Source organism: Rhizophagus irregularis, chromosome 14 (assembly GCF_026210795.1).
Source record: "Rhizophagus irregularis chromosome 14, complete sequence".
NCBI lineage: Eukaryota > Fungi > Glomeromycota > Glomeromycetes > Glomerales > Glomeraceae > Rhizophagus > Rhizophagus irregularis.
Genome location: NC_089442.1, coordinates 3,583,015 through 3,596,442, shown reverse-complemented (window position 1 = coordinate 3,596,442; position 13,428 = coordinate 3,583,015). Strand labels below are relative to the sequence as shown.

General features: G+C 42.1%; 3 protein-coding genes across 3 annotated transcripts; all 3 read right to left on the bottom strand.

Annotated features, from left to right (window-relative positions):
* Window positions 1-7,223: 7,223 nt before the first annotated feature.
* OCT59_006465 (uncharacterized protein) lies at window positions 7,224-7,568 on the bottom strand (the record flags this gene model as incomplete). Its single annotated transcript, XM_066141284.1, has 1 exon — window positions 7,224-7,568. The coding sequence occupies one exon, from the start codon at window positions 7,566-7,568 to the stop codon at window positions 7,224-7,226; it is 345 nt and encodes a 114-aa protein (XP_065998088.1).
* A 984-nt stretch (window positions 7,569-8,552) lies between these two features.
* Window positions 8,553-8,756, bottom strand: OCT59_006464 (uncharacterized protein; the record flags this gene model as incomplete). Its single annotated transcript, XM_066141283.1, has 1 exon — window positions 8,553-8,756. One exon carries the CDS (start codon window positions 8,754-8,756, stop codon window positions 8,553-8,555), a length of 204 nt encoding a protein of 67 aa, XP_065998087.1.
* A 63-nt stretch (window positions 8,757-8,819) lies between these two features.
* OCT59_006463 (uncharacterized protein) lies at window positions 8,820-11,049 on the bottom strand (the record flags this gene model as incomplete). Its single annotated transcript, XM_066141282.1, has 2 exons — window positions 8,820-10,620; window positions 10,760-11,049. 2 exons carry the CDS (start codon window positions 11,047-11,049, stop codon window positions 8,820-8,822), a joined length of 2,091 nt encoding a protein of 696 aa, XP_065998086.1.
* Between the last annotated feature and the right edge of the window lie 2,379 nt (window positions 11,050-13,428).

Here is a 13,428-nt window from a genome sequence, read left to right as displayed (position 1 = left end):
ACGCCCATTTGTGGTCATATCTTGTATTTCACTAGCAGTCTCGGTTTCCTTCTTACACTTTAGGCAGTAAAATCGTGTCATTTTAAAATTTGAAGTCCGAAATCTTTCCTTTAATTTGTCGTAATATGTCACAATTAGAGAATTACTACAAATACTACAATCTCTCCAGAGTACCAGCACGAATTCTAAAGGTGAGGAGCACTACAACCTATACAAAAAGCCCCTAAAGGAAAGTCATCAGAGCGTCCACGAGTAGTTGTATGGAAACCAAATGCGACGCATCAGGCAGATCTCGCAGAAATGCCAGTCGACCCCAAAGGATTCCACTATTTCCTCATAGTGGTGGAAGTCGCAGGTAAACGAGTCGACGCAGAACCCCTAAAGGATAAGACTGCAAATAGGGTTCTCAATGGATTTGTTAAAATCTACAGAAGAAATCGCATTAAGCCACCAATACATCGAATGGAGACAGACTCCGGATCAGAATTCACCAATGATCAGGTACGTGATTTTTTCCTGAACAGCCTAGGGGTGATGATGAGGTTTGGAGAGCCGGGAAGACACAAACAGCAATCATACGCTGAACGAGCTATCCAAGCGATCCAGGAGCCTCTCCTAAAACGAATGGTGGCACAGGAGTTGAAGACCGGGGTGACATCCGTGAAATGGTCAGAAGATTTCCGTGATGTAGTTAATAAAATAGATGAAATCTGGCAGAGAAATCCCCCAGACATTCCGACAGGGTCACCCAAAGTGTCAAAAAAGACGGAACTTCTCTCTGAAGGAACACATGTCCAAGTCAAGTTAGACGAACCTATTTCAGTACTCGGGAATAAACTCCATGGAAAATTTCGTACAGGTGACATAAGATGGAATCCCAATATCCGTGTCATCAAAAAAATGATCCTCTCACCCGAACAGCCTCCTACGTATCTTCTTGATGGACCACACGGGCGTCTAGGTGTATCCAGATGTGCGTACACCCGAAAAGAGTTGCAGATTGTTCCAGAAAATGAACATCCCCCACCTGACTCCGTGATAAGAGGGCAACCCGAAAGATTTGTACCTGAGCGGATATTCCGGCATCGCATCGGGAAGGGTCAAGACCAGTATCTAGTCAAGTGGGAATGATACCCAGATACCGAAGCCACTTGGGAACCCGCTGACCGGTTGGAGGAAGATGTCCCTGCCTTAATCCGCAAGTTTTGGGAATAAAAAATAAATATTCCCTATTTTTTGTCTCCTCGATTCACGTCAGAAACTATCGGGATAAAAACATTCTTCTCATTACAAGTAAGGGCGATATGTTCACGCGATTCATGGACATCATAATTGTAACGTTTCAGACACGTCCGGCTCAATCCAATCTCCCTATGCTTGTAATCGCTTAAAACCGCGAGATTCTCGGTGATTACGCAATCAGGGGGTTAGTTTGATTGACACACCTTTTACCATGCCGAATGTCCTACCAGAACCCGGAGCGCCGGATATGTTATGTGTAATACTCTTGTCGATATCCAACCCTAATTCTTCAGCGGCTTCCCTCTGAATAAAAGACGCGTTAGCACAAGTGTCTACTAAACACTGAATTGCTATCCCATTGACCTCCCCATCCAGCGCTAAAAGATCTTTAGTATTCTCCAAACGAGCTATGTCAATATCCATCGGGTCATCTTCCCCGATATCCTCTTCTTGTTTTTCCTCAACTAGGTCTTCTGGAATCTCCGTACTTTTACGAGCAGATTTTAATTCTTCCCGAAGAATCTCGCGGAGTAATTTTCTAAAATCTGCAGACCTTAATAAACTTAATGAATCATTTTTGGTGATGGCTTTTATAAGTGTGGGCTTACTACTAGTAACCTTCACAGGAATCTTAATAAGAGTCATTTTAACTGATTTTTTTGGAACAGATTTAAGAAGTTTCGAGATACTTACACCCTTATCCGAGTTTACTTTTTTTTTGTACTTCGAACCGCACAAATCCGAAAACCACCTTCCTCATCGGGAACAATTTTCAAGTCATCAAAACTCGCGGTATTAGTATCAATATCCATAGCATCATCATTAAGATCGAGGTTTCTCATTGCTCGGGCTAATTCCAGATCATCGCGTCTATCTTTAGCCTTCTGAAGTCTCTTTGGAAATCTTTTAGACGTCTCATATCCCATAATAAGATCAATAACATGTTGATCATCCTCACTAGTCCACTCAGGGGACATCAGGGTCAGCAGGGTCATCACCAAAATCATGATCTACATAACCATCATTCCAATGCGGATCCCTGATGATCCTGAACAACGCGTGGCCGTGGCTTTGGCCGAACAGGTTTAATCTGTTGTCTATAGACCGGTGGTTTACGAACTGGCTTAGATGCTTGTAATTGTTTAAATTGTGCCTGGAAATTCTTGGTAAGTTTCTCGGCTTGTGCCGCTTGAGCAATTCTTGTAATCGTTCTTGAGTAATAACGTCTGTCGACCTTTGTATTACAGCACCTTCGTGTGGAGTCACGGGATGAGTATAGCCAGCCAATTCCTCTTTTTTAGCCTTTTCAATACCCTGACGCCTTTGTAATCCATAGAACATTTCGCCCTTTCGTCGCTCAAGATCACTCAATCTATCGATTAATATATTAAGAGGTGCCGCCCCGATTCTGGAAGCTTCAATAACGTTTTCCGGCAAAAGTCCTCTATAGAACTGGTCAGTAACCATAATTCGATTATATCCTACAATATCCCCAGCCCTCTCAACTCGCTTATAGTAAGATCGAACAGGTTCACCTTGTTCCTGGTAAAGGTTACTAAATCGTATTTGAAGTCTTTCTTCCACAGACGGTTGGAAAATTTGTACGCATATGCATAAATGCTTGATCCAGGAGAATCCCCTGTAAGACTATTGGTTGATTCTGGACAGCAGCATTAAATGGACCTCCATGATTTCCCAACCCATTAACGGGTTGATGAGTAGGACGTCCGCCCGCACGCCTCCACTGCTCTTCAACTTTAAAATTCGTTCTAACGATATCAGCGCGTGATGGGAAAAATGTTTCTCCAACGGTTCTCGCCGCATTAGCTAAAATCCTTGAATATGCATCAACATCAGACCCGGGTAAGTAAGTACCAACATGTAATTCGTTAGCAACCTCAGGGAACAGCTAAAGCTCTGAACGCTCGGCGAGTAGCACCGGCTCTACCATTTGCAGTAGCCACTAACCGAATATTCGAGAGTTCCCAATTTTTTCCAGTAAGTTCTGCATCAAACCACCTCGCCGCTTCATCTCTCATACAGCTACGAAGAATCCCCATCGCTCGCACCCGACCCGGAGGTGTACCGGCATCGTCCAATGGATCAATACCAACGGTATTAATATACCCTAAAAAGTTATCAATAAAAAGATTAAGATCTTCATCTTCCCGACCATGAAATATAGGGGCAGCTATACCAACGGCAGCCATATCGTATTTTGTGGATGGTTGAGAGGAGGTGGAGGAAGGTTCAATTGTCTGATCCGAAACCATTGTACTTAGATACGCAGAGCGGCTATTTGTTGGAAAAGTCGATTCCTAAGACGTCCCAATGTCCGAATTCCAAAAAGAACCCGATTATTGGCATATACAAGCCGATTTCGTGCTGCATCACGCTCGCCTATAGCTCTATTACGTTCACCTATAGCTCTATTACGTTCTCCTCTCATAAGATTATATTGCTGCTGAAGACGACGATTAGTCGTCCGCATACCACCAAACTCACGTTCCAATTCAGCCAAATTAGCTTTTAAACTAGTAATAGTATCTTGTACGTTATTTAGCTCATCTTGTGTAAGACCTAACAAACCCGTTTGAACTCGAGTTCATCTTGTAATTCATCACGTTCTTTTCGGCATCGATCACGTTCCGCTTTTAATATATCGCGTTCTTCGTATGTTTCTCTACAGCGATGAATTAATAAATTAAGAGCATGTTTAAGACGATGGTTTGCATTTTGTACATCTCGATTAACAACCATGCGATCACTGACAGTTAAAAAATCTGTTAGATCCTTAATTACCGCAACTAATGGTATATTATTCATATCACGCAAATCCCTAGGAGGCGGTCCAGTAGGCTCTGAAGGAGTATAAATTGCAATTGGTGTCGACATCGTATTTAAACTAAGATAGAATAAAATTCAAATGGATCTTTATGTATACAATTTGGACGAGTACACGACCGACTCGAGACAGGGTAATGAGTTTGCCCCATCATGGCCTTTCCCCGTCTTGCCGTAGCAGGAAGTTCTGACTCGGGTAAGACAACTATGATTATTAATTTGTTAATGGGAGACAAGAAGGCAAAGGAGGATGGCGAAAGGTACATATTATGTGATGCGGTAATTCTAGTTGGCAGATACCTCGATGAACCGAAGTGGGCAGTCGTACGTGATTTTTTCAAAGAAGAAGAAATTCCGTTTACCGCAGTATCCCATAGTGAGATTCCAAATGTTAAGGACTTCAACTCCACCCAGGCTACTGTGGTAATCTTCGAGGATTTGATGGATGTGCCTAAAAAAACCCAGGATCTCATCACTGGATTTTTTACACACGGACGACACAAAAATATTTCATGTATTTATGTGGCCCTAAGATTCTTTACCATTCCCAAGGCTATTCGTGAAAATGTGAATTATATTTCCCTACATGGAGATCACGGAAGTTTGACCGATACTAAGAGAATCATCCGCCTATATACAGAAGAATCAGAGTCATTAGCACCAGTAATTGATGATCTTACTCTGCAACGTGAATTTGTAGTGTTTGATCTTAGAAGATCCAAGAGCGATCCGTTATCCATTCGGGTTAGATGGGATACTAGTCTCAGTTCGATCACTGATCAATCTCAGTTCGATCCTAGTTCGAACTCAGTTCAATCTCCGTTCGATCCGAGTTTGAACCCAGTTCGATCAAAGTTTAGTCCTTATGGCCAGAAAGCTGTAGCTGAAGCAAAAAAGTCCTCCCAGCTAATTGAGTTTGCTCGGGAATATCCATCGCCTAAAGAGAGAAAACACCTCCTCGTATCTGGTATTATAGCTAAGAACGCAGATACCTGGATTAAGTACGTCTTTCGGGAAGCCTACGGACTATCTGGTAAAACCCTGGGATCAGACTTCCAAAAATTCTTAGCAAAAGTACGGGATAGGACCGCGAAGACTGAAATTCCAAAATCTGAGACCGTAAAGGAGTTATTCTTCCGATATGAAGTCCTGAAGTCTAGTCACCCTTTGGATAATAAAAAAATAATAGAAGGCATCGGGGTCCTTTTACAGATCTTTTCTAAGGGTCATATGGACCGTCGAGCATTACGAGTAGGGATCAATAGTATTTTGTAAGAATCTGGTTGCTTTAGCAACCCATCTCGCGAGTTCTTCGCAGAAGCCCCCTAAGAATCATGGCGCTTTTTTACGTCCTTCGAAGTCAATCCGTAGCATCCTAGCTTTTAATCCAATAGCTCCTAAGGCTCGAGAAGCAAAGTTCTTAGTCATCGGATTTCTTACATGATTTACATAGTTCTCATAGAATGTAGTAAAGGGTTCGTCAATACCATCCGGGTATATATTCCGTAAGAACTGATATAAGGCAATTTCCCCACTGTCACATCCAATGGCTATAAGCTGTTCAAGAAGCCACTTCCTAGTATCCTCGTATGAATCTCTGTCTATAATTTTCATATCTAGTCTTTATGTGAATAATTGCGTAAAATCCGCATTATTTGCCCGACGGATAATCTGGACCAACTTATCCCTGGCAAGTCCCAAGGCTTGTAAAGGTTCACTCTCGTCACCAATTTTCTTTATAATCTGTCTATACAACACGCTGGATAATCCTCTATATGCCGCTTTTGCAGAGAATACTCCACAGTTCTGACACTGGTTTATTACGATTGATGTTGACATGGCTATCTTTCTTTGATTATTCGCTCACTTAGTATCCTTCACAATCTTTTTTATATATTGTTATCTTTAAATACCTGTCATTTGTATAAAAAAAAAATAACTGGCATTAAGGGATCAACCGTTGGAAAGACCGGAAGACCAGAGGACCGGAGGACTGACCATTAGGAAGCGCAGTCCTTGCACAACTTGTCCGTTAAGTCACTTGGGCTGAGCATGAGACATTCCCTACACAACTCAATATTAAGCTCTGCAAGTCTCGGGGCATAGTCCTCCAAAGTTCGTGGATGACCGGAAGGACCGGAGGAAGGTGTCCCGTTAGTCGTATTCTGCTGTAAGATAAAATCATCATATTCATCTTGGTCAGCTTGAATAGCGGCTCTGATTTGTTGTATATTATTGAAAGTTAACCGCTGGCCATCAAGATTTTCCTCATTATAGCGTGTTTCATTGATGATTTCCTCTATAAGCTCCTCCTCTTCAGAATGAACAAGGTAGTAGTCCTCAACTACCTCGTAGTCACTCTCAACCAGTCTATGATACGTTCTAGTACCGTGTTGAATATAGCGTCCTGTATCTGTATTTAAATATACAGGTTGTTCCTGGGGTGGAGGCGGTACGGTTTGTCTACGGACAAGCCTTCCATCGATATAATCATGGGATTCCATAACTATTCGATTAAAGGTATCTCCACCAACACGGATTGGACGTCCGGTTATAGGATTAGTTATATAAGGGTATGACATGTCTTTTTTCTGTATGTGTCTACATACCTAATTGTTATCTTCAATTTACAATAACCAAGTGACATCGTCATCAGTCCTTGTCAAAAAATGCGAGGATGCCTGATGATGAGGTTACATGATCATCAGTCCTTGTCGCAAAACACGAGGATACCTGATGAATAAGTTATTGGATTATTGGCCTAAAAAGCATTCATGGAAAAATTATGGATTATATTACAGAAAATGTGAACGGAGTTCATGTCACGTGATACCCTGAACAAATGTGTAGAGTGTCACGTGACTTCATGTGGTACGTAGATCATTTCCTTTTTGGGCGATACCCGTTCCACAAAAAATCGATTTTGGTAAAAATGCGTTTGGAATCTTGTGTAACATAAATTTCCTTTTTCGGTAATTCGGGATTACGCGGTAATGCCGGCCGGATCTAAAAAATATGACTCTGCAGGGTAATTCCTACGAAAGTCAAGTACAAAATGCTTACTCCTGTTGAGTCCATTCATACCACTCCCAGTCTCCAAGGATCGCCTCCCCATCTTTGTTCACTTAATGCATGCTCTATGGTTTCCCTCTCTTGGGGGTCACGACCATCCCATTCCTAAGCATTTTCTCCATAATATAAAGCTGATCCTCGGTGAGGCGGTTTATCCATCTTTTATAGAGGTCGTTTACATCTTCAAACGTTATCCAGTCAATTTCCCTCTTTACATAATGCTTTCCGAGAGCTCGGATTTCACAGTACACATCCCTGATCGTAGTGGCATAATTTTTCCACCTCTTATATGCCTTTCGACGAACTTCCTGCCACCACATTCTATCTACCTTACTCGCTGCAATAAGGTCAGTATCCGGGATCTTTGCGACAATGCGTTCGACTATTTCTACTGGTAATCGGTCCAACATGATGTTATGTTACTTATACTATAGCTATCTTCAATTACTGTATGCCTATTACACATGGATAAAAAATATAGACTAAATTCGTACAGAATCGTAGGACCACAGGGAGCCGCTTATGCAAGAAGTTCTGTTAAGGTTTTCTCAGCCTCGTTTTTAGTAATAGCTCGCTTTGGGGGACCGGTTGATGAGTCCTTAGTCGCATTATAATACAATTCGAAGAGGGCCTCAAGCTTATCTAGGAGAGCTTGTTTATTCTTGTATGATTCGCAGATTTTTGCTATTTTAGCAGTATATGCCGCATTATCTGGGAAGAGTTTTCTGGCCACGAACTTCACATATGATACAGAAGAATTTGCCGTTTGGATTCGCTTGATATACTTCACGTGGTCCTGGACGAGGTAACTGGTTTTGCTAAACCCAGATACTAATGCGATTACTATAGTATCTTTTAATGCGCGGATAATCTTGGGGACAGTTTCGTCGAGACAACATTAGGCTGAATGCGCGATGCCTCGTAAATAACCTCCTCACTAGTGCTGTCAGTGCTGTTAACAATGCTTGCGAATTCGGTATATGTTGACATGATTCTTTGTACTTTGTAAAAAATATAAATCTTCAGTTACCTGTTCATTCGAATGAGAAAAAATAAATATGAACCTCGGGGTTTACACTTGGGATACTGCAAGACAGTAGAAGCGTCGCTCGGCCTTTTGCATCAATGGAGAGTCTGGTCTATATAACCAGGGGATAGCGACTTTCTGGATTATCCTAGCCGCTTTATTGTTCCTTCTTTCTATATATCTCCTAAAGGCATTCTGGATCATTTCAGCATGATGAGTATAATAGTCGAAATTAAAATGCTTTGGGCAACTATATAAATGTAGTCGCACCGCTTGATCCATGAAAGCGTCAGCTCCCCATCCGCGATCAATAAAAGATTTACAGTAGGTACAGTACCACCTATTTGGTAGTCGTGATACTATTCTCCTAATGTGCACAATATAAAGCATATACAGCTTGACGAGACCTTGGATAAGGTAGCCGCCTATGAAAACCTATTCTACTACAAGTCTCATAATATTGCACAGCATTCTGAATGCGCTTAGCCCACGCGTGGAAACTTTCATCGTCTTGTCTACCTAATCCGTCGGTGTTTTGCATTTGGGTATCTCGTAAGATTACATATCCCATAGGTTTATTCAATTATGCCATCACGATATGTCAGTAAAAAATATACATACCGGTCCCTAGCAATCATGTCCAGATAACCTTGTTCGCATTTTTCACATGGCAGTATCCCGCGGTTTCAAACTTGAAAGTCTTTAGAGTCGTATCTGCATTCTCTGAACAAGTGAAAAGCGCGGGGCTATCTGGCTGTTCTTCTAAAATAAATCCGTCTGTATGGATACGTCGTACTTTATCCTTGTATAGTTGAATTGCCTCAGATGTGATTTTGCGACCACGTGCTAATAAGAATGGGGCGATCCTGGGATACTCACCTTTGAAGGGATTACCCGGGTTTGTAAACTGGAATCGCCACTGGTCAGATCCTACTGGTATGATAGAGTCGAGTGTATGGCCCTCTGGAAATGTAAATGGGTCTGTTTGATCTGTGGTGAGTGTCTTGTAATTACGCTTCCTCTGGCATAATGCTCCCCATAATGTGTTGAGGACTCGCTTTGCCACGCGGCCAGCTATGCCACCCTGGTTTTTAATTTTGAAGAGGAAGTGTACATACTCACCGAATATTATGGTCCCAGGGATTCTCGCTTCTCTATCATATATCAATGCATTTGGCTTCCCATCCTGTATTAACTGTATATTGAGACCAAGTTTTTTTGCTCGTTGTAAGTCGATGAATGTATAGATTTCCCTTTTATTCTGTCGGAAGAGAATATTATTCCCACTTATTTTGGCACGGAATAATCCATACAAGGCATAACTCCTGTGGTCGACAAAGTCATTAAGTGTCTGAAATTTACTCCGTCTGATTGGAAAGTTCACGTTTGATTGTTGGATACTCGGGTATAAACTTGTTGCGTCATACTGTCTTCCATAGCCCTTCCACTCGTTATCTGCCCAGATTAATCCTCCCATCATTGCATCACTTAACCATTCCGCTTCTATCGGGTCAAGAGGATCATTGGCTGGAATCCCTACACTTAATCGTTCGAATAACCAGAGAGCCGTTCTTTTGTAAGACCAGTTATGGTATGATAAGTCGATTCCTAAACCGAACTTCTTTGTCTCCTGTAGAAAGGAATTCCGCTCCTCGTGGATTCTCTGATATGCTTCTTCAAGAGTTTCATATACTCCAGTCTTACGGTTTTTCTCGACGGGGATGAAAGAACTTTTGGAATTCTTAGTTTTTTGAAACTGCGCAATTGTGCAAGACTTAACTGTTTTGCCGTTGTATATTGTGACTACATTATTGGTCCCATCTTCATGGTATACAATGGGTAAATTACGCTTTTTATCTATTTTACTGGGGTGGAGTCTTCCAGGATTTAACGTGAGGGAGTAATGGCCTTCTGATAGGATGAGAGTCGCACGTCTATCGGACTTACTCTTAGAGATTCGGGTAATGTCCCCCACAATATTAATTGCGAGACTTCCTGCGAGTTGTTCAACCTTGTCCATGCATGAAACTGGGATGGGAGCATCGCGATTGAGACCTAATGCCTTTTTGATATACTCGGGCTTTTCGATTGACTTTGGCATTTTAGAGAATGTGCCGTAAATATTTTTTAGGCATTCATACAGGCAATCATTTAGCTCCCTATTGCATCCTCCTGCGGCCGGTGGACTATCTCTTGCATAAATTATGAATCGTTCAAAATAATCAGGGTCTGCGTCATCCGGTAGTTGTGCTTCATCATAATGGTAATAGTGAAAAGAGGCTGGCTGGTTGGTTTCCTGATGTCCATCCACCGGGTTTCCAGTTTTCATAGGGAAGTAGGATCTGGAACTTTCTATCTGGAAATCGCGTCTGGAGAGTCTGACCGAGTCTGGCGATAGCTCCTCTGGAAAAGCGAGCACCGGAATACTGAAGTTCCTTGATGTCAAATCGTGTTGGTAAAGTGCGGGCAATTCTTGAGTATTGCATTTTTATGTATATGATTTGTCTTCAACTATAAATAATATCTTTCTATATATATACGAAAAAAAAAGAAATAATCTCAAATAGCGCTTACAATATGTCGTTGATAGCGCCCTCAGTATCCTCTTCGTCCCAGTCATCGATGATTCCATTGGCGGCCTCCCATTCACGTTCCATATCAGTTTTTGGACGTTCCTCGGGGATCTCTCGCACTTTACCCTTATCTGCCCTCATAGTTTCATAACCAGAGGGGGTGGGAATAATCTCAGCATTACGATTCTCCTTGTATATTCTTATTAAATCTGCGAGTTCTTTACGGCTAGGTATTTTAGGTAAGTATCCATTATATTCAATCCAGTCCTTGAAGCGGTCTACTACCTCCATAAGGTAGTACTGGTACTCGTCCTCAATACGCGTTGTGGGACATTCCTCTATTTCAAACGCGAGTATTTCCCAGTCATATTCGTCTGACGCATCTTGGTACTTGGCCCATAATTCCTTACCTGTATTGTAGAGATCATTGAAGACCTGGTCCTTTAAATTTTTAACCCATGGTTTGCGATCCCATCAATGTCTTTCTTGCCAAGCCCAGTGCGCTCGAGTGCCTTCCTTTGGTTCAGGATCCCGGTCAACTTCTGGTTCTGTGTCAGGTTCTGGGATAAATTGCTCTTCAGAAGCCGGTTCTGGGTCAGGCTTAGTGACAGATGCAGAAGATTCTGCGGGATACTCGGGTTGTTGTTCAGGAGCTGGGTTCACAGTTGTAAAATCTGAGTCAGATAGCAAGTCATCTAAAACGTCGTAGTTATCTGGCTCGGGGATAGGTTCTTCTTGGTCAGGTTCTCGTCAGATAGATAACAATCTGAAAAGTTATCTATAGATTTATCGGTGTTTGACTCATTAGTATCTTCATCGGGATCTGGTTGTTCTTTTCTTAACTCTTGTGGACGTTCTTTTAAGTGGTCAGGCTTGGGTGGAAGCGGTGGAGGAGTCTTGCGAATTACAGGTGCAGGTTTTTCCTCAGCGGGTTCGGGTTTTTCTCAGCGGGTTTTTCCTCAGCGGGTTCGGGTTTTTTCTCGGTGGGTTTTTCCTCAGCAGGTTCGGGTTTTTTCTCAGCGGGTTTTTCCTCAGCGGGTTTCTCGGCAACTAACTCTACTCCCTCTACTGGTGCTTCCTGTACGTCTTGTACATCTTGGATTACTTTACTAAAATTCTCCACGATTTTTGCTTTATCTAGTATGTAATAGTTTATTCGGGTACCTGAGCGGCTTACACGCATTTTAGGGGCGAATTGTTTAATCTCCATACCGAATTTATTGTCACTTAGTGTTTTGTTTTCACCCTTCTCACTGCACCAATTCTGGTAAGTGCTATAGAAATTTGTATACGGGATTTCAAGTGTGTCGCAATTGTCGGGCCACATCATTTCAAGGTAATATTGTATAAAACGCTGGGGATTCGGGATACTTGCTTCAATTAACTCCCGTTTCATTTGAGTATCAGGAATAGATCGGGGATTGAAGCCAGTTAAGTCTCGGCTAAGTAGATAGGACATGAAGGAACTGGCTGTATCCGGATTTTCTAATACTTTTACGAGAGAACCGAAGTATTCTCTATTGCCCTTATATTTGGCTGAGACGTTGAGAGCTACAAATCTTTCATCTCCCATTTCTATGCGGATTGGCATAGCATGATTACTGAGGATCATGTAGCCAGCAAAGTCATCAATAACCTTCACATCTATCCCCTTTTCCTCAATAGAGATGTAAGGCTCGGTGATTAAACTCTTGAGTTGGTTGTTTGCCGGTGCCATTCCTTGCCTGACATATCGCATTCATTGAGGATGATAAGTTTTTTGGCACGAACAGCCACATTGAACCTTCCCATTACATCTTCAAGACGAGTAGTGGAGAGGAAATTTTCACGGCCGAGAATACGTTCTCCGATAAAATCGGTTAAGATATTCTTACCACATCTGGGGGGACTGCGCATGATAATTGCTGTACCGGGTTTTTTGTCTGGATTTTGAATTAGAAATGCGAGCCAGTTGAGGATGTATATAGTTAATTGCTTGTCCTCTGCACACCATACCTCATGAACGTGTCGGATGATTGGATTAACTAGGTTTGGTTTGATGCGCTTAGCGGGTTGGGTCCTGAAATCTAGGAAGAGATTGAAGAATTCAGGATTATACTTTGGCGCATTTGGGGGATAAGGCATGAAGTTTACATCTGTATAACAGATCTTTGCGATTGATGCTTGGAGAAGAAGATCCTTTAATTTGGTGGATGTGGTCACGTCACTGTCTTCTCCGGTATCTGACCGAATAATTACCTTGTGCTTAGTAGAAATCCCCTTAAGATCTGCGGCGAACTTGAAGTATATGCTTCCATTGTAAGCCTTCTTTTTTCTAATCCACATGCCGGATTTTGTGGTGATGAAAGCCACAGAAGCCAAGATTGCTGAATTGACGCTTTCTTTTGTGTGTGTACCTACACATTTTTTAAGAAGGTCATCGTAGAAGAAACGGTTGTTGGGGTTAAAGATTGCTGGAACTTGAGCGGCCATTTTTTGTTCTATCAAATCGAGTACTAATTTATAGTTACCTAATCTTCAATTGCCGAATATATTTTTTCTGACGGGGGTAAGTGGTCGTAGTTCGGGTGCCATAGTTCGGGTGCCATAGTTCAGGACATAGGGAATCATACTTGGAGGGTCTAGGTGAGTATATAAAGGGTAATCATAGCGTGAATCGGGTTTTGGGGT